Source organism: Rhipicephalus sanguineus, chromosome 8 (assembly GCF_013339695.2).
Source record: "Rhipicephalus sanguineus isolate Rsan-2018 chromosome 8, BIME_Rsan_1.4, whole genome shotgun sequence".
NCBI lineage: Eukaryota > Metazoa > Arthropoda > Arachnida > Ixodida > Ixodidae > Rhipicephalus > Rhipicephalus sanguineus.
The window spans coordinates 1,109,622-1,136,864 of NC_051183.1; the positions used below are offsets into that span (position 1 = coordinate 1,109,622).

General features: G+C 46.7%; 2 protein-coding genes across 2 annotated transcripts in view; both read right to left on the bottom strand.

The window, feature by feature from the left end:
* Positions 1 to 27,243, bottom strand: part of LOC119402488 (protein dispatched homolog 1-like) — a 67,482-nt gene that overhangs the window by 29,452 nt on the left and 10,787 nt on the right. The window contains 2 exon segments of the mRNA XM_049418669.1: positions 1,332 to 1,569; positions 4,006 to 4,215. Coding sequence (XP_049274626.1) covers positions 1,332 to 1,569; positions 4,006 to 4,215 — 448 coding nt within the window.
* LOC119401213 (chromobox protein homolog 1) lies at positions 11,643 to 13,248 on the bottom strand. Its single transcript, XM_037667896.2, has one exon. The coding sequence runs from the start codon at positions 12,962 to 12,964 to the stop codon at positions 12,407 to 12,409; it is 558 nt and encodes a 185-aa protein (XP_037523824.1). The 5' UTR covers positions 12,965 to 13,248; the 3' UTR covers positions 11,643 to 12,406.

Genomic DNA, 27,243 nt, shown 5'->3' on the forward strand with positions numbered 1-27,243 from the left:
TTATTCTCGCACTATTGTTTACTATTGCTGTGTTTGCTCCTCATGCGCTCACATTGTATTCATTACTCATGTTAGAATGCAAACATCAAACTTGATTTATGTCGGCTAATAGCAGGCCCCAGCAGCTGCGAAGAGGGCGAGCACGGGCCCCTGTATGAAAAGGGGGTGCCTGACAAAATGGAGACTTCGAGCTCCACTTTAATTGCGCCGCACGACTGCAAGATTTGGCTGAACTGTTTATAGCACTGTCGGCTGGATGTGTTTGAAGGGGTGGTTCATGAACCCTTTAAAGGGGCCCTGAAACACTTTTTCAAGTAATCGTCCAATGGCTTCATTAAGAGAGCTTGTTGCCTCATGAATCGACTGCCGCAAAGATTTTTAGAATTCATCAAGTACGAGCAAAGTTGCAGAGATTTGTCACACACTTCAAGGACTTTCTCTCTCCTTTCGTACCAGCGAGCGCGCTGAAAGCTACGCAGGAGGTGAGATGACAATGGGGCTAGAAGATGCTTTTCTTCGTCAGTGTGCATCATGACCTTGAGCACTTTCTTTTCATTTTTTCATCGAACACGCAGCTTACTTTGAGTGTGATCGCGAGTGCGCAGGCACGTGGTGGCATCCCGCGGTGGCCACGGTGACTGTGCAGCTCACGATGCTCAAATCAGCCAATGGCCATGAACTTCGGTTACATGGCACGGTCATTTGGGTTTATGGCATCATTTGTTGAGAGAAGAAAGAACGATTTCTAGCTTACATTGAGAATTAATTGTAAATTCCAGGCCACATGCCGCACTATAATGTTTGGCTCGCGTGTTCTCAGGAGCCTCGACTACCGACTGGCAGCGTTTTCTGACCATGCTGAAAAAGTGTTGCAGAACCCCTTTAAGGTGCGCCCAGGGGCCTTTTCAGAGCCTTATGGGGCCATCTTTTGAGATGGTTCCCAAAGAAAAGCCGAGTGCCAGATCGGTGTACTCCTCTACCCCTCTGGAAAAACCGGTGGGTTCATGGTCGGCACAGGGAATCGAACACGGCACCTACTGCATTGGAAGAGGACGCTCGACGCCTCTGCGGTTTGATTTGATTTGAAGATCTCTGCCAGGCGAGTCAGTTTAGAGAATTGAGTGTTGGGTGAGTTGGCATATCATTTGGAGAAAAAGTGTGCGCAAAAAAGAACGGGGAACACAAAAGAAGAGGTGACAGCATGGTGCTCGTGTCGTCGTCCCTTCTTTTGTGTTTTCGACTTTTTTCGTGCACGCTTTTTCTCCAAAGGTCAGTTTACGTGTGTCTGAGGAATATGACAAATACTAGAATGATATGAAAATATGTCTTACATGGGTCACTGCAGAAGTAACGTGCCCTCTCACGGTTCCTGGGAGCGCCCTCTCCTCGACGCTTCCACAGGGGGCCGAGCTTCCGGCGCGGCTTTCCCGGCTCCGACCGGGCGTCCTGTGGGTCTTTCTTGCGCTTGCGACCCTTGGACGTGGGCGGACTCTGGACAAGCCGGCCGTACGAGCCCTCCTCCTCATCCGTGGGGGGCACTTCGGGCTGGCTCCCATTTGATGGGATTTCCTGCAGCGAGGTGAATAAGGAAAAAAGTATGGGAACGTTAAAAGACAACAGGATGACTATACCTTGGCTAGTTAGTTAAAGATGGTTTTAAAGGGACACTAAATGGAAACAATCAATAGTTTTTATTGATAAATTGTACTCTGAGAACTCAAACGTCGTTCATTTCATCATCATAGGTTCATTAATAGAGGGAAAAATCAAGGTCAGAGTTTAATTTTAAATTTCGCACTGAAATCTCCGCGCATGACATCATGGAATTCAAAGTGTATTTTTCATATTTTGGTAACATTAGCTCAACGAAATTTCCTGAAACCTGGTATGTTAAATCTCCGGCGCCCGCAGAGGACAATCCACTTCATTTTTACTAATTAGGAAATACATCGGCCCTAGTGGACGCCATCAAAGTCTATGACATCATGGAGTTTGCTGTGCGGTTTTTAAGGTGCCGTCGCCACCTGCATTTTGTTTTAGCGTGTTTTCTCGCTTACCAAGAATCTATTTATTCTATTTACCCAAAAACAGAACATGGATGACTTCAGGATAACTAGAGATTAAATTTTAATTTAGATTATTTACTATAAAACACACAAATCAACGTGTTACCAAGCATCTTCTCATTGCAGGCAAGGTGATTTTGGAATTGTGGAATAGTAATTTACTAATATGAGAAAAATCTTTTTTCTCTTTAGTGCCTTTAACATTCGCTACAGTTTATTTTTTTACAGCACAACTGTAATATGCAAGTTTCCAGCAGATCACTGCGTGAATGGACCAAAAAACAACAGCAGATGCCGTCTCGCCACTGGCCACTGCGGCGGTGCGTACGCCTGTCATGGTTTATTATACAGTGGTGTACTGGCGGTGGAATAACAGCCCTTTAAGGATAACACGTAAAAGCCGACATGGAGAATTGCAAGAATTTGATCCCAAACATGTGTTTCACCATGTGCTCATCAAGGGCACGCTCAAGGTGCTGACAAACGCTAGAAAGAAGACGCAATGCCGATGCTGCCCAAAAACACCATTCTAGGGAAGGCTCCAGTTTAGAACAAAACTCCACGCTTACACGTCCCTTAGAAAACTCCCAAAGGAGCACCTGTCGGCTCCACAGGTCACACACCTTCACCAAGTAAAATATTCTGAAGTTCTCTAATTTCATTCATGGTTACACTGTACAGTAAAGAGTACACATTTCTAGACATGTAATAACTGTGATATGTGACACATGTGATTTGTAGTGTTTAAATTCGTGGTATTCCTGACAGGGATGCTTTCGTTGCAGTCCTGTTCTGATATGCATGTGCGAAATTTTCTGTTGCTTCCTTTATAAATGTTGTTCTGCTCAATAAAAAAATTCAGTCTCGAATTCAAATGCTGTGCTGTCCATTCTCCTTGTCTCTATCTCTGGTGTGCATAAAACTAAAAAAAAAGGAACATTAGAGAAATCAATGCTTCAGAACATTAGGCTGTTACAAAGTTTATCGACAAGAAATTCAGTATAGGGATCTCAGACCCATTCCCCCAGGTGAGCTACTCCCAAGCAAATGAAATCAAGTTATAGACATTAACGTTCTGCACGACTACACAGGCAATGAGAAACACTGTACATACTTAGTGAGTATTAATGAGAACTAACAGACAGTAATGCTCAGGAAAGTATAGGGGATGTTATTTGTATTAATTAGGATATAAATGTGAAGAAAGTAAAGTGGATGAAAAGATAACTTGCTGCCGGCAGGGACTGAACCTGTGACCTTCGAATAATGCGTCCGATGCTCTACCACTGAGCTACGGTGGCGGTCATCCCCCCGTCCACTTTATGGGGTAGATATGTGCATTTGAACCTAGGAGTGTTAGTCAGCGTTAGTGACTGCAGACAATCTTTGATGTATTTGGCTAGTCAGCATACGTACAGTGTTGCTTTGCTTGTCCCTTATCAAAAATGGCACTGTTGAAGACAACCTGTTGCCAAGTTGCCCAATTTGCAAACCAAATGTCTCAGTGTTGTTTTTCAAGCCGTTTCAGAGACTTTATAATGAAAGGGATGATCGACAACCACCCATCTGTGGCACGAAGCTGCAAGGAAACCCATACGAATTTCACAGAAAGGAAAGATTCTAGTCAAAGAGAAATTTATCCTGGTCAGGCAATCGAACCCGAGACCAACACCTTTATGGGGCAGTCACTCGAACTATTGAGCTAACCAGAATGTTTTCAATTGTCAGCGAGGGCAAATCAGTCAACAATGCAAAGCAGATGGTCACAGAATATTCCAAAATCAGTTCTGTGGAATCTCTCAAGGTGGCAGATGGGTCATGAAAGGGATAATTCACAGCCACTCATTTGTAGCATGAAGGCAGAAGGAAATCCATACAGATTTCTCAGCAAAAAAAAACCCCTCTTAGTTGAGGTTATGAAGCTACGCTAAACGCTCACCTCTCCACCGTTGCCAGAGGGCAGCACCGAGGGTGAGGTGGGAGAGGAAACTCCAGCAACAGGTGGCGTTGTCGTGGTGGTCTTGGGTTTCTTGGTGACGTCCTGTGGCTCCGGGTACATGGACAGCATGCCATCCCACGTGGACGCATCCTGCAGGTTCTTCCAGGCTGCCAGGCGCTGTGCCAGCACTGTGCCTCGAGGCTCAAAGCCCTGCAGGGAGTAAAAACCGCAAGATTTCAAAAAACGGCATCCCCAAAGTTTATGCGCAGTGTGACCTGAAGTAAAGTGGTGTACTTGACAAGCTGGTATAAATTCATGGCGAGGCTCAGCGTGTGAAAAGTTGGACACAGAAAACAAACAAAGGAGAGACGCTGAGTGAAAACTAAAGTTTATTGAAAAAGAATCCCGTTTCTCATAGTTGGCAAGAACGTCACAACAATCGACCAAGACATGCCACCACGTGCACATCCGTGAACGAAACAAAATCAAACAAACAATTATAACTTGCTTGAAAAACAGAAATCTCAAGTTGTCAACCCCAAAGCTAAGATCAATGATACTACGTACTGAAATTATCTTACAGGTTTCGCAGAAGGTATGCGTACTCAGCCTCCAAAAGATGTAGCCAAGGGTGGCTAACACACCCTTCGCTACCAACAGTCAGCAAATTTCTGTGACAAAATATGAAGACAAAAAAAACGCCAGGCCTGCGCTGAAAATGCAGCACAGTCACAGCGAAAGCTGGAAGAGCGGCGTTTCTAGAGCCCGTTAAGCTCTTTTGGGGCTACAATACAAGTACACTAGAAAGGTACCCGCTACGCCATAAATCACAACTTTTGTGAAGTTGGGAAGCACCTACTAAGCCATTATTCTTCATTCTGCGTAGAAGCGAGGCACCAACTACACGTCTGTAAGGCATTATGTGCACTTTGTTGACGCGACGACTGATGACGATGAAGAATTATGGCTCAGCCCTTTGTAATAGGGTGGAATCTTTAAACGGCCCACCAGTTATGTAATTTGTAATTTGCATTGGGTGATGCCCAGTTGCTATTTCCCTCTCCCGTCATGCTGTATAACATACGTTGACGTGGGAGAGAGACGGGGGGGGGGGGCGAAGAACTTTACTGAGACCCCGAGGAAGTGGATCATGCACTTATGGGCTTCCTTGGCAACCAATACAAGTGCACTTGCGAGGAACCCACTACGCTATAAATCATTGTAATTTTTGAGAAGTAGGGCAGCAGGCACTGTGCCATTTTTCGTCATTCTACGGAGAGCGTTGGTACCTGCTAAACGCATGTAAGGCATTATGTGCCCTTTGTTGATGCTGTGCCTGATGACGATGAAGAATTATGGCAGAGCCTTTTGTAATGGGTTGGAAGCATTCAACAACCTACTCGTTGCGCAATTCGCATTGTGTGATGCCTTGTTACAGAATGCGCGTTGTGCGACGCTTGGTGCGTATTTTACTCTTCTATCACGCTATACTGCATATGCTAATAAGGTTTCTTTCCGACATGAAGCCTGTATAGGACCTTTTTGCAAAGCAGCTACAAGCACCGGCATGGCTCAGAGGTTGAATACTGGGCTCCCACGCAGAGGGCCCAGGTTCGAACCTCGTTCCATCCAGGAATTTTTTTCTTATTTCGAGCGATACTGGTTACGGACACCGGCGACAGCGGCGGCGGCGGCGGACAACTACGGCGCCAAAAACGGCCGGTGAAATAATGTCATAACAGCTTTCGCTGTAAAAGGGAATGGCAGTAGGATGGACACTCGAATGGACGAACAGTGTGCCAACACATGAGAGTCTCAGCCCGACTTTTGATAAGCAAACTTGATGTCACCAGAGCAAGTGCTGCTTGTGGTGCACGGATTGGAATGACAAGCGTGTATAATCACCAGCAATGCATTTGTGGTGACCACCCGTCACTCCTTCTTTACTTGCGAATAAACGAGTCTGCACTGAAACTGTGATCATGTGTATTTCTTGCCTCTGCTAAACTGTGCTCCCAACACGCTTATGGGCTGTGTAATAGCTCATACTCATCGACAATCCCCCATGGTCATTGCTCTTACAGATGTACGCTCACCAACTCGCTCAGTTTTGTACTGCCTTGCCTTAACACTTAGTGGCACCCCACTGATGCTCAAACAAGCATCCACTTACAATCATGAGCACTTGCTGATGTTCACGCTCTCATCTGCTCACACTTGCTGACAGTCATTGATGTTCACGCTCAAATCGACTCAACCTCATCAACTGTCGCTGATGGCTGTGCTCACTCTTGTTGTTCACAACCTATCAAGCTCACCAGCACGCATGCTCGTCAATGCCAACATTCAATCTCCACGCTTCCTTATACTAACTCACACTCTTATCTCATGCATGGCTGTGAAATCAGCTTGAAGTGAGATCGAGTCAATGTACTCATGAGATGAGCATGCTGACCATAGGCACAGGCAGACAAGTGGGTTCAAACCCCTTATTGTGATATTTGAACGTTTTTGTGAGTACATGTGCACAAACATGCAGATGTAGATAAAAGGGGCGTTGGACTTCATCTTACCCTAAATAAAATCTTGCCCATGCGGCTAATCCCTGCCTCTGTTTCCGGGGCACAGTTTATGCAACTCCCAGTGCCCCAACGTGAAAAGCACTAATTGGAAGAAAATAATCAGGTAAGGGTTAAAAAAGGGAGCTATGTGATGGGTCTTTTTTTTTTTATGAAAGTGTTTAGCTGATGGCCAGCATTTGCATCATAAATCCCCCTTCTTCATCCTCGTTCCATCAGCAATATGCTTTTTCCGATATGAATTTTCACCAATTACCCAAAGGTTTACAAATAAATTTTGGTTCACAAATAAATGAAGTACCTGAGCAGGTACTTTTCGAAGTGTTGAGGACACGAGAAAGTGTTGGAGTTATCATACCCGACACTGATGTACGGAGTGCTCACCTGGAGTGAACATTTTGTAAATGAGACAAATCTTGGTTAAGAACTGGAAACTCCCAATTCATTCTGCAGTTGTACATTATTTGTGACTCTGCAGATGCAAGAACTGCGGTGAGACTCAATGTGCAATGGAGGTCAATAATGGACACCTTCAAGTAAAGTCTGATAAAACTCAAGAAGAGGCAGAAGAAGCCCTGCCCAGATGACCAAAATGCGGCAGCTGATTGCCTCCGCGACAAAGGAAGTAGTCCTGCTCATGTTTGGCGATGTTCTCCAATGGCAGCTTCACCAAGCGTCTGGCTTGCAACGTCAGTGTAAAGTGCGTGCTCTTTTGGCTGGATGCTTGTGCGCCTTTGCCTCTGAGGTAGCAGCACTGCCTTTGAAAGTTGTAGAAGGCAATGCCGCTGCCTTCTAGAGCTTATGGCGGTTGGCTTTTGGGAACCTTCATAAGCGAACCTTTAGGAACCACTTAACTGCAGCGAGACAGGTGACTGTGCTCGAATTCCCCCAGATGTGTCGCAAAGCCAACAGGAGTCGCCAACGCCGCAAACTGCGTACACACTTGACCTTCAATTCAACAGCGTTCCTGAGGAAAGACAGCGAGATTCTGCTGAATTGAAATCAGATGAACAACAAGTTAAAAAGGTACATGGTCCCTTATGCACATTTGTGGGAAACCAGTGCACACAACGGGACAAAGAACATACGGGACACAGTGCTGTGTCCTGTATGTTCTTCGTGCCATTGTCTGTGCTGTTTTGCCACACTGTTCATGAACCAACTAGCCCATCTAAGAAATCTTGTCCCTTACGCATTTACCTAAGACGACAGGAAGGGCGAAAGCCGTCGTCTTCTCGGTCGACTGCGTGGGTCCCGCCCAAAAGCTTTCCGCAACCAACGTGGTTTTGGACTGCCTCCGGGATTGGAGGCATTGGACAATTTCTGCACCTCTCGTGGTTTTGCAGTGCCTCCGTGATCCAAGCAACGCCGCCACAAATTTTGGCCACTTGTGATGTCATCACGTGATTTTTTGCATCACTCGTGTTGACACCATTGACGGTCACCTTTTGCGTTTGATGAGGCATGTAAGGTTTTTTGCCTTAATAAAAGGTCTTGCCACACACACTGCACAAGTCGTGCCATGTGCATAGGCTCCTGGCATTGAAGTCATTGGATAGAGATACAATACCAGCTAGTCAGTGTTCTGCAAACCAACTTCACTACAGAAAATAACTATTGTTACTGAAGTCAAAAGTAATTATGGCAAGTTTACTACAAACTTTTCAACTGCTTGATTATGGAATTCACTGGCTGTAGCTACACGAGAGTCCCATTTATTGATTTAAGCGGCATTTACGTTTATGTTTGATGATCAGAGTGCTACCCTTTCGAAATTTTATTTGTTTACAATGTTGCATTTACTCATCAAAGCTCGTTTTACATTGTCTACTGTTTTGTACTTAGCTTTAGGTGCACATCAGAGAACTCCAGGTGGACGAAATTTCCGGAACCCTCCACTACGGCGTCCCTTATGATCATATCGTGGTTTTGGGACATTAAACCCTAACAATTAATTATGGTTATTACGTTGTCTAATGTTTGCCTTTGTAACAGTGTTTGGTGTTTTGTTCGATCGGTGTATTAACATGATGTCTCACACTCAGCCTTTCTACTACGAGACCTCTTCCCGTATCAATGTCTTTTTTTCGAATGCATTTTCCAATTTATGAAATACCAACTGAAATAATTGGAAGCTAAACTCACACAGCTCTATGACCAGAAGTCGTCTAGGAAGGTATACCATTTGAGAAACATTTTCTGTTTGACGATTTCTCCTCGCTTCAAGCCTGTACGATGCCCTTGCACTTCCGTCGTGTTTGGACAGCTCTAATACACGTCTTAGCCACTGTCAACTTTGCCCACCACAGTAACGAGGTGCCACTGAAGTCACCGTGTCGTAGTACCAGCACGGCGGGAAGCTGGATTCACATCACATGGACGCTATCAGTACACGATTGTTAACAGCTCATTGTTTTTCCTAGCACAGATGCCAGCAACATTCCGGCCACATCCTTATCAGATAAGAACTGTTAACCGCACCAGTGAACATGCTGCTTTGAAGGCTTTGTATTTGCCGTCTCGTGGTACCAGCACATTAAAAGCCCCGCCCATGACGTCACGTGCGAGCAATCAATACTTTGTGGTGTACAAAGGGATTTGCACTTCAAGCTTGCAGTGGCTCATTCTCAATTAAAGGGCCCCTAAACCGCTCAAGTTCAAAGACGACAGAGTGGTTTCTTTCTCGCCCTCATTGGCCTTCCTACAGGTGCTATCTCCTCGTCACCACTAATCCTTGAGACTATCAGGATTTCACGCTTGTCGGCTCCACGCTATTATCTCCGCTTGCGCGGTTGAACACACACAAATCAACGTGAAATCAGTTAATTGTGCACGATAGTCATGGGAGACACAACAGAACAGCCGTGTGACTGCATGGCCAAGCAGGGCAGGAGGCAATCCACAGCTGATGTTTGTCGTATATGGACCAATCGAGAGCTTATTTTCTCACGACGTCACGTGAGCAGACTGCTGGCGCCACGAATTCTGCAGAATAAGACGGGAAACGCCAGGAGAGAAAAACGCGCTCGTTCCTTGCATTTTCAAATTGCTTAGTGGCCCTTCGACACTTCTAGCACTGACGTTGTAGCTGCAACATTAGAAAACCACCAGAAGAGAGGAGTAATGCAGCTTTAATTAGAGACACCCGTAATTGTGGTGAAAGCTACGGATAGCTGCAATAAGCGACAACTTCTGGGGTTTTACATGCCAGAACAACCATATGATTAAAAGGAATGCAGTGTGAGGGTCTTGTGGATTAATTTTTACTACCTGGATTTCCTTGGTGTGCAACTACACGGCTGTTCGTGCAATCCATCCTCACGGAAATGCAACTGACATGGCCGGAAATCAAACCGGGTCATCGAACTCAGCAGTGCGACATCTCACCTGCCAGGCAACCAGGGCAGGCGAGCTCCTGTGAGGAATACACTTTAATACCTTTGAATAACAACTGTAAATTTCGCTTCAGCTAAATTCATAACGAGCGAGTAGCATACACCACTGTATTCACGAGGTTTGCAGTGGCATAGCTTCGTTGTTAATGGTCTTCTAACAGCAGCTTAACAGACAACGCGCACACTTGGTGGTTGTAGCTGCAGCATAGGTTTGGGCACATCACCTCCGAGGTGCTAACAACAGTTGTTGGGCTTTTACATCTAAAAACCATGGCACGAATATGATGCGGTAGTGGAGAGCTCTAGAATTTTCAACCACCTGGCGTCCTTGAACAGGCACCTAAATTGAAGCGCATGGGCCTCTAGCATTTTGCCTTCGTCGAAATGTGGCCACCGTGGCCAGGACTCAATTCTGTAACCTGCGGGTCAGCAGTCAAGCACTACAACCACTAGACCACCACAGCGGGTAGCTCCAAGGCGCTTGAGTGCCTGCTCATATTGGACGCTATGCCGCAGTCATCCGTTGCTTCTAAAATGTGGTAATGGCGGCATAGAACAATGGCTATTTGTGTTAGCTTACCACAACACTTCCATTCGCGATTCAAAGTTTTGCGCAGAATCTCTCTACTACACCATCTCAAATTGTTTATTAGATGCCATCTATCATTCTTACAGGAGCCGGTCTTTAGGCCTCAAATGCAATTAAAAAATGAGCAATTTTCTCTTGAAACTTGCACAAATTGCAACGCGGTTACCCTTCCACCTCGCCCCAATATGTCAGCAAACGGTTTCTTTCAGCCTGACCACAATGTCTGGATGATTACACGTGCACAAACCCAAAAAACATAACTGTGTACCAGTCGCACAATGTGAAAAATACGTTTCCTCCAAGCAACCTCGGAGGATTGAGAACGCTAAATGTGGCTAAGAAGGATGCACCTGGCAGCAATCCTTGCTGTGTAGTCAGAGAAAAAGATGTTTCACGTGACAAAACGCGATCACGGTCGCGCTTAAAACCAACCTTAGTTAAACGAGATATCACATCACTGGTCGTGTTCCATCACAAAGATTTCTAGCTGCACTGCGTCGCATTATGCGAGAAACCACAAATATGGTTGCACCTGAAAACCAACTTTAAATGAGGTCACTTCAGTGTTCGTGTTCTGTCATACAAGATTCCTGCATATGCTGCGTGGCATTGTTAGGAAGCCTCTTTATTGTCAACTCTACAAAAAAAAATTGACATCTCCTCGGGCACGACGAGCTGGCTTAGCGAAAACATCCATCACAGCTGTGCAATGCATTTTTTCAACTGGCAAAGCCAAAATCCCGAACTTACAGCCAAATGTGAATGCCACAGAAGTAATCTGCAGGCATGGCTTCCTTATATTACTGTTTGCGGTGTATGAGCAGTACAATAAAACATTTTTAAAATTTGAGAGCTACTGTACGACACAACCCAGTGACAGTTCCTTAGAACGGTGACCTACAGTACGTTGACATGCATTTCAAGCCACATTGTTACGTGAAACAGTGGCAAGTAAAAAGATATGCAGCCTTTCCAACATTTCTACAAATCCAACACACATCTGACAGGTGTGGCAGGCCTTAAAAAAACAAAACGTTGGAATGAGGTCTCTCGTCGAAGAAGTTTGTCGAGGGTAAAAAAAAAGGTTTTTAATGGGCTCCTGTTTTGTACAATAGCAACACCCGCAGCGTACGACTCAAACCAAAACAAATGAACGATAATGAATGAAACACAAAATCCGCGCTAGCTTGTTGCTGCAACCTAGAAAACACAAACATCTCAAACGGTGAATCGAATATTTAGATGCCTGAAAGGTATGCAAATTCTTTTTTCTCACACGAAGCGAAGCTTCGTGAACGGCGGCCACCAAGAAAGGCCGGCGTAGGTTTTTTTTTTTTTTTTTTTCTTACATCACTTCGTGCCAAGACACAGAATGTGTTTCAAGGTTACAACAATGCGGGCGGAACACAGTTGTTTTTCTAAACACAAGAGTTCATGAGCGACAAAGCGCCGGCGCTGCGAAATTCCCGCGCCTTAATCCCACAAAACTGGGCTATACGGTTACACATTTCGATAAAGCCAATGCATACACATACAAAAAAGAAAAACACTTTGCCTAAAGTGGTTTACGGCGCGGCAAAAAACGGTCCTGTTTTGTCACCGCTCCGCGTCCGATGCCTCGGGTGTTTCGGATAAAAGGCATAAAACAAAAACACAAAACGGAACGAATGGCAGAAAGAAAAAAAAACAGAAAACAGGAGGTGTAGGTGGAGTGTTCCAGGAAGAGTTAACACAGTCCAGCAGTTTCAAACGATAAGGGTGAACTCTGGACGCGAAAAATTTGTTGCCTGTGTGTTGTCGTCAACGGCGGGCATTTTGTTTTTTCTTCCGTTCGAGCGCTAAGCCTTGGCCGCCTTCTCGGAGGTGTCTTCGTCCCGGCCGCCGCATGTGTCCCAAGTGAGACGTTCCTCGTAGAACCGAATCACCACCTGAGGACAGCGCACGTTGGCAACGCGAGCGGGCACAATGTCGGCCTCGTCACAGTCTTTCCATTTGATCAGGAACATCAGCTCACCCGACGAGTCGGTGGCGCCGATTATCCGGTCCGGGTCCAAGCCGCGGTCGAACCCACGTGGCTTGGCGTCGCCCTCCTGCTTTTTCTTCTTGCGACTGGGAGCGTCCGCGTCGTCTTTCATCTTGGCTGCCGACTGTTGAGACTCGGCCTTCTGCTTGCGCTTCTCTTCGAACTGCGCTATCAGACCCGGACAGTCGAGGTTCTCCTCGGGTTCCCAGGTGTTCTCGCTGTCACCGTAACCCTTCCACTTGAGCAAGTACTCGACTTTGCCCTGTCGTACGCGCCGGTCGAGTATCTTCTCGACGATGAACTCCTCCGGTTCCCCCGGGGTGCCGTCTTTGTGCGTTCTCTTCTTGTCGGTCCTCTTGCCGGTTTGTTCCATTGGGTGGTGGGGGGCGCCCGGTGAAATGTGTCAGCGTTGCGCGCGGAGTCAAAACGCCGCTGTGAAGACGACGATTTTTGAGGGGCACGCGCTAGTGAAACACGCGCGCCATGCACACCCGATGAGTCCACGAAACAAAAGATACGTTCCGCACGTCCGAAGCTCGTCAAACAAAACACAAAACGAGAAGAAACGCGCTACACCAAAACGCGCGAGCGAGCGGGACGCCGGATGAAACGTGAACGCCGCTAGGCCTACTGCCTACAGTCAACGGCGGAATGCGGCGGCGCTCCCCATTGGCCCAACCACTCGGCGCGGCGAGCAAATCCGGTTTCGCGGCCGGTGAAGGGCGCGTTCGATTCGATCGCCTCCTGACGCTGCGCGCTTTTCAAATAAAAACACCGGCAAGACGCGCAACCGTGACGTCTTACTGACGTCAGTGCAGGGTCGCGGCGACAACATCACAACCGAAATCGAACGCGTCGCTCTGGGACGCGCGGTGTGCTTCGCGCCCGATAGGCGATAGGGGACGCCACTCTCCTACAGCTTTGGAGGTTGTTGACACGCGACCTTTTACCGCTTTGATCGGAAAAAAAAAAAAAGAAAAGGATCAACGCGAAAAAAAAAAAACACAAAATGTTGAAGGCGCGAAGCGTAGGGGAGACGGACGAAGCGGTCCCGAACGATGAGGATTCAAACGAGCGCGCTAAAAGAAAGAAAAAGTAAAAATAAACGCGAGAAAAGGCAGCGAAGGAGCTTCAAACTCTCGAATAAAGTGGTTTCCAAGGCGGGACCATAGAGAAATGGCGGCATACGACGAAGCATTTCTTTTGAATTTTTCGTCCGCTGCTCTTGAACTGGGCAGCAATAATATTTCACTGGCAGCAGTAAACACCGCCGACGCGTGACAAATAGACGTAAAACTTGCAACTACAGACAAAACTCGGTTGCATGCGTAGCCCATGTATTATATAGATGTATTTCTCGATCGTACTCTTTCGCGCGCAGACAAATAAGTTCGTCAGTTCGGGCCAGCAGCCATGTTGCCGGAGTTTTTGCTCATTCAAGCACTTCATGCGCTTCAAGCAATGCATCCGTTAGCTTCAAGTTGCAGCACGCAGAGCATACCAGTGGGAAGTAGGTGCAAGAGATCAGTGAACTCTTTTGCAACGCTGTCGTTTGCGAGGAACACCGAAGAAAGATCTTACGCAGACTACGTAACGTTTCGATGGAAAGCACGCGAATGTCGATAGGGGTGTGCTAGTATTCGAAAATTTCAAATAACGAATCGAATATGCACTATTCGATTCGGTAGTGCATATTCGAAATACCGAATATTTTTCGAACAATCAGCAACGACGAAATATGCTCGGAGTAACGAGGCGTTGGAACAGCGAGGGTCCTCTGTACTTACGGGTCATATCGACGCTATGTTGATCACAGGATGTAGGTGTTTTTGCTTGAAACTCCAGTTCCGCCGATGCGACAGTGTCATCAATGCACTATCTTCACCATGACAGTCATGACGATGGTAGCTCACTAACATTGCTTAATATTTATGTATGAGTTTTATAATTAAAAGCTGTTGTCAAAGTACTATCTTGAATACTGCAGCAGTTATAAAATATTTCGAAGGCTCTAGTTGCTACCTTAGTTTAAATAATTGTGGTATGTTTTTGTCGGTTAAAAGCAATCGCAATGTTAAAGTAATCGTAAGTAATCGGGCTGTTTTGAAAATTGTTACCTTACCAGCCTTGGGCTGTTATAAATGGTTGCCTGACGTGGGAGCTGCCCGCAGCGGCCTCTCCCCCGTAAGGGGGCTTTCCGAGTCCTCCTTCAGGACCCTAATAAAGTTCATTGCCTGTCTGTTTGTCACTATTCAAAAATTATTCGAACAGCATTCGATTCGGTTCTAAAATTCACTATTTGCACAACCCTACATGTCGGAGTTCGACTGGGCCGAGAGCCACGTTGTTCACGTACGTTTTTTTCCATCGCTATAGTACATTACTAAAAAAGCAATAAAAAGAGAGAGACAGCATGAGATGGAGCACGCCTCCTCTGATACAGGTGTGCAGTCTTTCTAATTCACCCGGGTAGTTACAAACTTGTTGCTTATGATTATTGCAGGTGTGTAGATATGTTTGACACTGAATCGTGCACCTGCCATGCCAACGGAAATGCGGCGCAAGGTTTTGAGATTTCGAAAGCTCTCTTCTGAATTCAATGAACAACCCACGGTGACCTTTTCACCACGACGCGCGACAGTCTTCCACCGCTTTCAATAATTCAGAAAGGGTAGATGTTACACGTATACACTGAGAGATGTAGGAAAGGATCGAGTGGGCGTCCGGCGAGCGGTGTGAGTGAACAATTAAGGAATTCGAGATAACCTCTGACATTTAAACGAAAAAGAAAAACGAAACGTCGGAGCACGCCCACAAATCGCATCACCCGAAGTTTCTTCTTCGAAACGCTTGCACAAACAGCTGCGAGTCTGGAAAGTTCAATCCGCATGCGTTGTTCTTCCCACTGATGGACCTATAGTCGGTTCGCTATTTATGCTGTACAGTATTGACCTGCCCCTACTAGTGGTACGCCGACAATATCGCGATCATGGTTTCTTTTCTTTTTTTTTAATGAGAAGCACTTCTTAGCGAATCCAAGCCACTTTGAGCGTTCCTATCTGTATACATATCTATCTATCGATCTAGCCACCTACGTCTGGGTGCTCTCGTGATCGCCTCCTTAGCATCGGTGTAGACCAAAATTGGTATGGGAGGGTTAGAGAGTTTGGCGAATATGACTGTCCGGTCACGACATGAATAACGTGAAAATCCTGTCGCGTACGTCGTCAAACCACGGGCCACGGTAAGCGGGTATGCGCCACAGGTGATTGACAGTTTATATATTTAACAGACATTTCTCATTTAAATGCGAGAGCGTAAAGAAAAACCGACATCGGCAGCGTTGACCCGACGAATGCAAAGAATAAAAGTGAGCATTCCAGCTGAAATCGAACCCAAGCATTCTGCACGGCAGTCAGGTATTATACAACAGAGCCACGCCACGTCTTGAAACTGCTTTAGAAAAACACCCTACGCAGGCGTCATGTCGGTACTATCTAATTTTATAACAAAGCAATAAACGTTTGATATATATGTACTCCTATTGATACAGGCGTCATCCCGGCTTAACGTGAATTGTGGTTCCCGTTTTGGTTCCGCTTTCATAGAAGCCTCAAAATTACACCATCTCCCGCTAAAGGGGACCATGAGGCGATGCGAAGCCGGAGCACTTGCACGATCGCGTTCCGTTGGCGTTCGTTGGGCATGCTACCGACCTCGCGTCGTGGAACGCGAAGAGGGACGCTACGCGCGTCGTATCTTCCATCTAGCCTGGCCGTTAATTCTCACAGGGCGAGCGGGGAACGCGGTCGACAGGCGGGTGAGAGGGGGCAGCGTAGAAGAGGAGAGAGAAGGGGAGGGGACGCGCATGCGCTCGAGCTCATCGCGGCGTTGCGCAGGAGAGAATTTCGGCATGTCTAGCCCGCGTTTCAGAGGAAGAGCGGAAAGGGGGAGGGGAGAGGGAAAGTGGAGAGGGGAAGGGGAGAGGGGAATGGGAGAGGGTGAGTGGAGAGGAGGTGTGTGGAGAGGGTATGCGCATGCGCAGTAAGGGTGGTCACGCCGCACACCACCACCACCACCGGATTGAGCTCCGCCTTAAGATACTTCGCATCTAATAAACATCACATTTGTATTCCTGTGATTCAGGAAGTTATATTCAAGAGTTGCTCGACCCCGAAGGAATACGCTAACGAAAGTTACGTATGACATTTACATCATCGCATCGTAAACTGCACTTCGTTTCCATAATGCACACATCTGTACGCTAAGGTGAGTGCTGGCGTTACGTCAGGCCATAAGTTACCCTTTAATCGCCAGTGTAGCGGACGTGCCTGGTAAAGCCACGATATTGTGCACGCAACTACTACGCTTACAAAAACACGTCGATCCACCTGGTAACGCTTGGCTCAAAGCCAAAAAATGCTGCATAAACTACTCGTTGACTGCTTCGCATGAAACCGATTCCCACAAGGCGTGGGATCTGCCGAATTTTCTCACAGCGAGGCTTTAGTCTACACTGCGCCGACGTCGTCGTCGCCGTAGTAGTAGTAGTTGTTGTAGTTGGCGTCACTAACGTCACGTGACCAGAGGGGGGAATGAATAAAGAAATAAATTAAACAAATTGATGACGATGATCGAGATGATGATGCTTCAAATGTGTAAGCGCGCGTATTTGAAATCTGGCGGCGGATTTACGACACCACGTGATCTCGCTAGCCAATCACGTTGCAGTCGCGCACTGCGCTTACAGCTTTGCTGTTCGACTGTATCCACGGCGTGGAACTGGCTGATTTTTTTTATTTTAACATTTATTTATTTATTCCTTTCCCCGTAGCATAAGAGGCTTGTGGAACGAAGCCTTCTTTAAGGGAGGGAGGGAGCACCGGCTTTCCGGACTGTTGCACGGCAGTGCAAAGGCTGACGTCGCTGCCTCGGCAGTGCATTTTTGGGGAGTCGCACAATTTACAACCCAGAGGGGATTATGGCAGCACCCAGGCAGCCTTCATTGAAAAGCTGCATAACCTCTCCATCGCTAGGCGAGCGTAAGGGGGGGGGGGGGTCAATGCGAAAGGCGACCGGCGTCCCGTGGGGTCGGCGCCAACAAGAGTGATGCAAAAAAATCACCAGCACGTGATGACGTCATCATGAAGTCACAGAGCAAAAAAAATTTTGACGTCATAACTAGAGCAGCATCATTATGACGTCACTGTGACGTTTCCGAAGCGTTTTAAGTTAATTAGTACGATTACTTCTTAGTTATTTCTGTGAATTACGTTATTTTGGACCTTGTTCGTTTATTTTTAACCAAGTTTTGAGCATTGCTAGCCTTGTTTTAAGCCTGTATTGACCACTTGATTTTGAGCGTGATCACGCGGCTTTCACGCCACACGAAATCTACGGATGGACGACAAGCCGGGCCCCTAAAGTGCCACGAACTTCAAATATTTTTTTTTTCTTTTTAAGCGAAGCTTTTAACTCAGATTTGGGTGGCGGCGCCGAACGCGAAAAGCCGGCGCCGGCGAGCGTACAGACATGCCACCCTCGAAAGTGAGCCGGCCATCTGCGTATTTGTAAGCGCCATTTTCCTATTGACTTTGTTTTTTTTTTCTTTTTGTCACGTGCTCTCGTTACAATCTCTTCTTCTTCTCTTTCACTCTTTCACATCCCCTTTCCCCTTCCCACATACAGGGTAGCAAACCGGAGGCTTCCTCTGGTTAACCTCCCTGTCTTTCCTCTCCCTCTCTCTCTCTCTCTCTCTCCTACAATTGACGGTCCCTCGATCGTGGGCTCGTAGGCGGTCAGCCATTTCTGATACGGCAATCTGATATTTCATAGAGGTCACTTGTCATTTCAATATTTAATTGTTGCCTGGATCTAACGCATGGCAGTCGTTGTTGCCTGTAGGAGCTGAAGTGTTGTGCTGCTAAGCACGTGGGTGAAGGTCCAATTCCCGGCATGGAGGAAGGAAAAAGGTGGGAGGAAGCCTTGCCCAATGCGATGGAAAAAAAAAAAAACGCCAGGCCTGCGCGGAAAGCGCAGCACAGTCACAGCGAAAGCTGGTAGAGCGGCATTTTTAGAGGTCGTTGTAAACTCTCTTGGGGATACTAATACAAGTACACTAGCAAGGTATCCACTACGCCATAAATCACATTATTTGTGAAGTTGGGAAGCACCTACAACGACATTATTCTTCATTCTGCGCAGAAACGAGGTACCAGCTACACATATGTAAGGCATTATGTGCACTTTGTTGACGCGACGACTGATGACGATGAAGAATTGCGGCTCAGCCCTTTGTAATGGGTTGGAAGCTTTAAACGGCCCACCAGTTACGTAATTCGCATTGTGTGATGGCCGGTCGCTACTTCGCTCTTCCACCATGCTATACAACATACGTTGACGTGAGGAAGAGGGAGAGAGAGAGAGGAGGGAAGAACTTTATTGAGACCCTGAGGAAATGGATCATGGGCTTATGGGCTTTCTTGGCAACCAATACAAGTGCGCTTGCGAGGAACCCACTAGGCTACTCATCATAATTTCTGTGAAGTAGGGAAGCAGCCACTATGCCATTTTTTCGTCATTAAACGGAGAGCCGTGGTACCTGCTAAAAACATGTAAGGCATTATGCGCACTTTGTTGATGTTGTGCCTGATGACGATGAAGAATTATGGCAGAGCCCTTTGTAATGGGTTGGAAGCATTCAACAACCTACTCGTTGCGCAATTCGCATTGTGTGACGCCTGGTTACAGAATTCGCGTTGTACGACGCTCGGTGTTTATTTTACTCTTCTACCACGCTATATTGCTTTTGCTAATGTGGTTCCTTCCCGACATGAAGCCTGTATTTTGCAGCGCGGTTTCAAGCAGCGGCATGGCTCAGAGGTTGAATACTGGGCTCCCACGCAGAGGGCCCAGGTTCGAACCTCGTTCCATCCTGGAATTTTTTTCTTATTTCGTTTTTTTTTCTTATTTCGAGCGATACTGGTTACGGACACCGGCGGCGGCGGCGGATACGGCGCCAAAAACGACCGGTGAAATGATCTCATAACAGCTTTCGCAGTAAAAATAGAAAAAGAAAGTAGTATGTCAGGCAAGCCCACGCAATGCTTCGCTTGCCCCTATTTTCCAGGTCCTAAATTTTTTTACTAACAGCCAACATTTTTAGAAAAACGTTGCTAACAGCTAGCTGTCCACTTTGACGTCGAAACCGATAGGTAGGCAGAAAGGAATGAAACGCCACTTTCGAACCAACCATCATTACCGGTCATGGCGAAACGTCAGGCTCGTGCTGCACAAAAGAAAATAAATAAATAAAAGAAAGAAAGAATGAAAGAGAGAAAGAAAGGGAAAAAAATCCCACAGTCGTCCAAAATAAAAGAACTACAAAGAAATGTGTCATATTCGGTAACGCCATACCGACGACGTCTTGTCCAGACGTCCATGCGCCGTTTTTGGGTCGTTGCGACAGCCCGCGCTATAAATGGGGGGGGGGGGGGATTCTTTCACCGGACACCCGTTGCGACAGTGCTGCCGTATCGGCCGTCGACTCTCGCGTGGTCAACGAACGGCCCGGCTCGAAAGAAAGGTAATGTATAGAACACCTATGCACACACTCGGACCAACACTAGAGAAATACCGGCACATCTGAAACAAAGACGTGGTTGCTCGAAACGAGGAAGCTTGTTGCCCACTTCAACGCAGAGGCATCAGCATAGGCGTGCGCACGGGGGGGGTGTCAAGGGGGGGGCGGCCGCCCCCCTCCCTAGTCACCTAAGACTGCGGGCGCAAAATCTGCCCCATACATTGACCCTCATTCACCTAAAAGTGTGAAGGGGCGCAAAATCTGCCTCGTACATTGACTTAGTAGGGGGGGGGGCTGCGATGAACCTTTGCCCTCGCCCCCCCTGAAGGGGAACCCTGCGCTCGCCTGCCTATGGGCTTCAGTTAGGGCGAAGGGAAAACGAAGCCGCTTGCACTTCGTCCTCCATAAATCCTTCACTCCGGCCTCCGTATCGGACTTCGTCGATGTGAGCTTCTCTTCTTTGTCGGCTTTGGCTTGTTCCCTTTTCAAAATTTGACGAAGGCCGTGCCCCGGCCGAAACGTTAACCAGTAAACGTATGCGATTTTCGTAAGTGTGCTCATATATATCGGGCGCGTAATCGGAAGGTTGCAGCTTCGATCCCTGCCGGCGGCAAGCTATCTTTTTATCCACTTTACTTTCTTCTCGTCTAAATCACAATTATACTACAATACACTTAAAACAGTACAATTAACGGCCCCCATAGCTTCATGGGCTTAATTATCTGCTGGTTTCCACAAAGGTTGTGTCAAGCAAAAAGAAACGAGCCCTAACAATTCGCTTCCTTCATATATGTATATATATAACTACTCGTCTTCAAAACAACGCAAAAAAAAAAGAACGACTCGGACAAGAGAAGATTGAAGGACACACCACATCACCAGTACTTCAATATTCTCTTGTCCGTGCCTTTTTAATTTTTTTCCGCTGTTTTCAAGATGTTCAAGAACTATTAATAACTAGTCCAGTTGTCCAGTTTTGTACAGTATGTACTACTCAAACGAGTTTCGGTTCTCCCAACATTCCCGCGTGCAAACGCAACCTGTGGTGCAAGCGCAAGGCTTCTCTGCCGATGAGTGACATGTCTTATTCACGAACTATTCAGAACCCCCCCCCCCCTTTACCCGCAATAGAACAGCCCGGTTATCATGCAAAGCGGTTCCACGACTCGTACGCCGTTCAGATCTAGATATGAATTGGCTTCGCGTACCCGTCCAGCTTATAATTGACTTCCCGACATCTCCAACAACTCTTGGCAAAAAAGAAAAAAGAAAAAAGGGTTTGCTCGGTAGGGATGTTTGCGTGCCCGCTCTCAGTAGATCGGTAATTTGCAGAGTCCAGTGAGGAACTCGATCGACGCAAACCACGTGGGAGACATGCAAGGTCTCGTATGCAAGCCAGGACTCGAGCACGTAACGCACATTCCGGGATGTATGTGTAGCCCCTCAAATTTGCATATCCTCGTGAATATTCAACACCCGCGCGAAATATTCATATCGGCCGGGGAAATGTCACTACGCGATTCTATACCGGTTTTCGAATTTCTAGCTTTTTTCTTTCTCTGTCATTTGCGGAGTAAGGCGTGCGGTCCTTACACGACCAGTACACGTAGCTTTTTTTTTCGTGGCTGTCACGTCATCTTATTGGCGTCATTCACCGGTAGCCGAGCAACAGTGGAACAATAATAAAGAAAAAAAAAACAACAACAGCGAGATCACCTCGGGAGCGCCGCGTAAGAAACAAAATAATGAGTTAAGCAACGTCCCAGAACACTACTACGCGAGCCTTGCAAATGCCTTACATAATCATTCATCATTCTCAGACAATTTTCGTATGTCCTCTGCGGGACGAAAGCATCTCCATACGCTCTCCAAATTCACCATATTGTTGCGCTAGCTCGAAAAGAAATCTCCAATGAGCTTCAGTTGTAAGCTGGGCGTCTGTCCTACCGACTTCTTTCCTTCTGTTCTATACTGTTTACCCACTCATACAATTTGCACTTGCGCTTTAGCTGATTCCGTTTTTATCTCTGTCGAACACCTTGATTTCGACGTTCCATCTAATTCGCTGCCGGCCTGGGCCTTGTTCGCCGTCCGCTGAAATTCACTCCGTAGCGCTAACGACCATTTGTTGCTTGTCCTGTACGCATTACGTGGTCGGCGCAGCCCCACTTCCTCCGTTTAATACCAACTATAGAGTAACACCCACGCCTGTTTCTCGTCTTGTCGAAACGGAGATTACTGTCGCTGTACACTTGTCACCGTCCCGTCTAATAATAACACATGCTTTGAATAAGTAAGTACGCTGTTGTGCTTTCAGTAAGTATGATTTAGTAAGTACACTATTACGCTTTTAGTATATATAAGTATGCTTTTAGTGAGCAAGTACGCCATTATATGTTTTTAGTAAGTATGATTTTGGTAAGTAAATACCCTACGCTATTATGCTTTTAGTATATAAGTGTGCTTTTAGTAAGTAAGCACGCTATTATATGTTTTTGGTAAGTATAATTTGAGTAAGTAAATACCTACATTAATATGCTTTTAGTATACAAGTATGCTTTTCGTAAGTAAGTACGCTATTGTGTTTTCAATAAGTATGATTTTAGTAAGCAGGTATCGCTATTACGCTTTTAATATATGAGTATGCTTTTAGCAAGTAAGTACGCTATATTGCTTTTAGTAACTGTATTCGTTTAGCAAGTAAGTAAACGCGAGAACGGCAACAAGAGAAAACCTCACGTAAAGAACTCTTTCTAGGCGAGTTAACCAATAAATCTCGTCCACGTGTCGCGCGTTCCGTTCGCTTACATTGGAAAAGGCGGAAGCGAACAGAACAAGCTCAAGGCATTCAATCCACAGCACGAGCTCAATGTCGCCAAGAAAGCCGAGGAGAAACTATACGCGCAGGAGAAAGGGAAGAATACCGAGAGGTGATCTTTAGAAATTCCGCGCGCAGCCAGCCAGCTTCCCAAACTCGGCACACTCACGAGCAAGAATCCAAGCTCCGCGCGGAGTCGCTTGTTTACCAGCTCCCCCGCAAGCGCAGTTGAGGAGACGAATCTATCTTCGGGTGTTCGCGAGAGCACGCACGTCCAGCTTCAACGCGTGCTCGGACTTGCAAAACAAGCCGGGTATGGTACTGTGGCTTTGCACCCGGTTCTCACGTGCTTGCTAGCGTCTGTACTGCCCTTCCGTTTCTTCCTTCTTTTTTTTCGCTTGTTTCTTTGCTTTTTTGCGTATAGCTCGAAGCGCGTACGATCTGAGGAAGGAGCAGCAGGAGATACGCGCTAAAGAGAGAGAGGAAAAAAAAAAACGATCTGGGAACGGAACAGTTGGAGGGAGCGAGCGGACCCCCGGTTATTTTCCGAGCTTTCCGCATCCTTTCAAGGACGCTGGCGAGTTCCCTTTTGGGACTCGTCTTAGCAGAAGTGCTCGAACTCTCGACGGCTTCGGCCCGCAGTTTCGGGACCGTTTGTGAGTCATTAGAGAACTCTACGGTTTGTCCGTTAAACTTCTTTGCGTTAGCGTTATACGGGATACCGTAGTCGTAAACGTCAGGATGGATGGATGGATGGATGGATGGATGGATGGATGGATGTGGCTGTACCCTTGTGATTGGGCGGTGGCTAGCGCCACCTAGCCTTAACTTAAAATGAAGTACTAATTGAAAGACTAAATTTCCCTGCTGCCTTGATTTTAGGCAACAACGAGATACCCTCCTCTTGGTTATTTCTACCTGCTTAAGGTCAATTTTGCCTTCACTGTCCCTAAACCCCAACGCTTTGAAAAAGTTAGCCCCATTGCCTTGATCTGCAGGGCGAAATCCTTTACAGAAAAGTATCAGGCAGTGTTCAGCCGTTTCCTCCTCCTCTCCACATGCACTGCATAACGTGGGCGTCTTAATACTCCCGTCCTGACTTCTTTGGAATACGCCAGATAGGTGGCTCCCACTGGCGGGGCCGAGATGAATCAGCCAAGCATAGAATTGTTATTGAAGAAACCTAGTGCATTCTGCCTCGCTGCTGGCGTAAATTCTCGGCAACGACCCTCATGTACCGAATGAGTTACCTATATAAACTTGTTTTCTTCAACGGCACTAGGCGAAAACAAAGTGTGGTTACACGAAACGTCACAAGATGTCGATATCATCGTCCGGTAACCCGGTATTCCGAAACCCCTTTGCGTACATCGGACAAGCTAAAAACGCTGTTTAAGAGAATACGGCCGCTCCAGGGAGAGATAGTCACTTCGCGTTGAGAGTGCAGCACGTAGTGATGGCTGTCGAGATAGCGCGCGCGCAAGCGACCGCGACGACCGCGTCCTTAGATTCAAAGTTCAAAGTTGCTGTTCGCGCGACAACCCCCTCCCCCCTCGCGTCTTTTCAGTCTCGTTAAAGACAGGCGGGGCGTTTCCTGTCTGCGTTGACGGCAGGCCTCTCGAGCGGTGTGATGTTATCGCATGCACCCTCCGCGCGACGGAAATAGGCCGGCTCGTTTGATCTCTGCTTCGGCCGCGTTCGTCGCCCCCGCTCGCGCGCTTTTACCCGCGGTAGAACGTACGATGCGCGGGGGGATCTTATCAATTTGGACTTCATACGGGACGTGACGGTGACGGCAAAAACCCGCCGAGACTGTCCATATAATTGCTATCGCAATGAAGCCTCTAGTGAACGCGTACTGCTTGTTAAAGGGTATCTCACACCCAATGCTTTACGCCAGCAATTCAGTAGGACATGTGGGTCATTACAATATTACCCTTGCGTGACTCTGCATGGTTAGGCTCGGCGTCATAAGATGGCGTCGATCCCAGCGTTGTTGCTACCGTATACTTCCACGGTAAGCCGTAATCCGCGAAACGAAGTTTGGGAAACGAATTACCTGTGCCTTCATGGACGTGTTCGACATCATGTGCTATAAAGCTTTAGCATAGCGGAAAATAGCAAATTCAAGGATTTAGCGTTATCGTTGCGTGCCACATACTACGCATGCGCAAAACGTAAACGTAGCCTGGTCTCGTATACGTGCGTACGCTATTTTCGGGACATAGCGTCCAACGCTAACGCGCGCAAGGGGGTGCGTACGCAGGCCAAGATGATCATGGCGGCACCATAAAAAATTGAGAAGAAAAATAAGAAGACAAAGAAGATGACTTTCACCTTCGATTCGTCTCAAATGCATAAGAAACCGCGTGAAGTTTTCCGTTTTTTTTAAACACCGAAGCTGACTTAATGTACCCTGTGCAGCTGTCATAGTAGAAGTAGTAGCATAGGTCGGCAAAATAAATTCAGTTCACTTAAAATCAAGTATGTTTTTCGCTTAGGACTCACTCGGACTCAGACTCACTAAAATTTTGCTGAAGCGGGCTCACTCGGACTCGGACTCACGAAACTTTTCCTCATGCCGTACTCACTCGGACTCAGACTCACCAAAGCTTACCTCGAACGGACTCACTCGGACTCAGACTCACGAAATTTATCTTCAACCAGACTCACTCAGACTCAGATTCACGAATATTTTCGTCAACCGGAGTCACTCGAACTCAGACTCACCAAAATTTTCCTAAGTGGACTCACTCGGACTCCGACTCACCAAAATATAACTCAGCCGGAGGCTCACTAGGACTCAGACTCACAGCTCAATCTGAGTTTGAGTGAATCTGAGTGAGTCTACCCATGAGTGAGTTTGTAGTCGTCACGCAGGTCACGTGACAAGGAGGGGCCGTGAGTAAATAAATAAATAAATAAATAAATAAATAAATAAATAAATAAATAAATAAATAAATAAATAAATCAAAATGATAATGATAATGACTTTTTGTACCGAAAGGCGACATCATAATCGTCATTACAGATTCGCCGTCCTACGATTTTCACGGCGTGGATATGCCTGAAGGTTTTTTTTTTTTGTATGTCGTGACGTGAGTTAACAAGCTCATGAAACGTCGAATGCACCAGCTTAACCGTTTTCACGCGTATGCGTCTTCCGTATAGCACTGTTCGTTCACTTGTTAAAGACACAAAAAGGCAAGGCTACCAGCCCAATACGGCGGCACTGAAACCCACACGTAAAGCGGTCTATAGCGCGCAATGTTTATGTGGCGTTTTGGTGACGGCGGGCCTTCGGCGGATGTTGCGAGCTCGCCACGGTATGTCGAGTATACCGCGCACGTGTGGATGAGATGTCACGGTTATAAGGCCACTTCTCGCGAGCTCGTTTATCATCATCCGTCAGCGGTGTTCTCTTTCTGCGTCCGTCCCAACTTGACCCGACCCTCCTTCGACTGGCTCAGGTGTTAGTACCCTCGTGCGTAACAAGCACGCTCCGGTAAACAAAATACAGAACGCCAAATAACAGCCACGGAAAAGGGAACAGAGAAAAAAAACAACAACGGAAGTGATAGATCGGCCGCAACTTTGGAAATGGGAGGGCCTGTCTATTTGACATACCCGACAGCCCTGTGAACTCTATCCATCTATGTATTATTACGTGTGCCTTTTTTTAAATACGCCTTTATATCTGGCTTAAGTAGGCTTAAGCCTTGCAGCAGAAATTTAGGGAATAGGGATTAAGGTGGTTGGGGAGGGGTGCCTTTTTATTTTGGATGTGATCGCACTTCAACACTCTGCGCAAGCCACGCAAGAATGTATGGGAACTTTCGCGATCGTTTTTTTTTTCAATCGTCTGATAAGATTGCGCGCACGACTACTACTACTACTACTACTACTACTACTACTACTACTACTACTACTACTACTACTACTACTACTACTACTACTACAACCAGGCCCGTAGCCAAGGGGGGGGGGGAGGCTAGGCCCCCCCCGAAATTTTGGTCAAGTAGGCGTTTTTACCAAAAATAAATAATGAAAATAGCCGCTTTTTTAAATAGTCAAGGTTTTCATGTATAAGTGGGCTCCCCCCCCCCCCCACGAAAAAAATACCTGGCTACGGGCCTGTCTACTACTACTACTACTACTACTACTACTACTACTACTACTACTACTACTACTACTACTACTACTACTAATAATAATAATAATAATAATAGTAATAATAATAATAGTAATAATA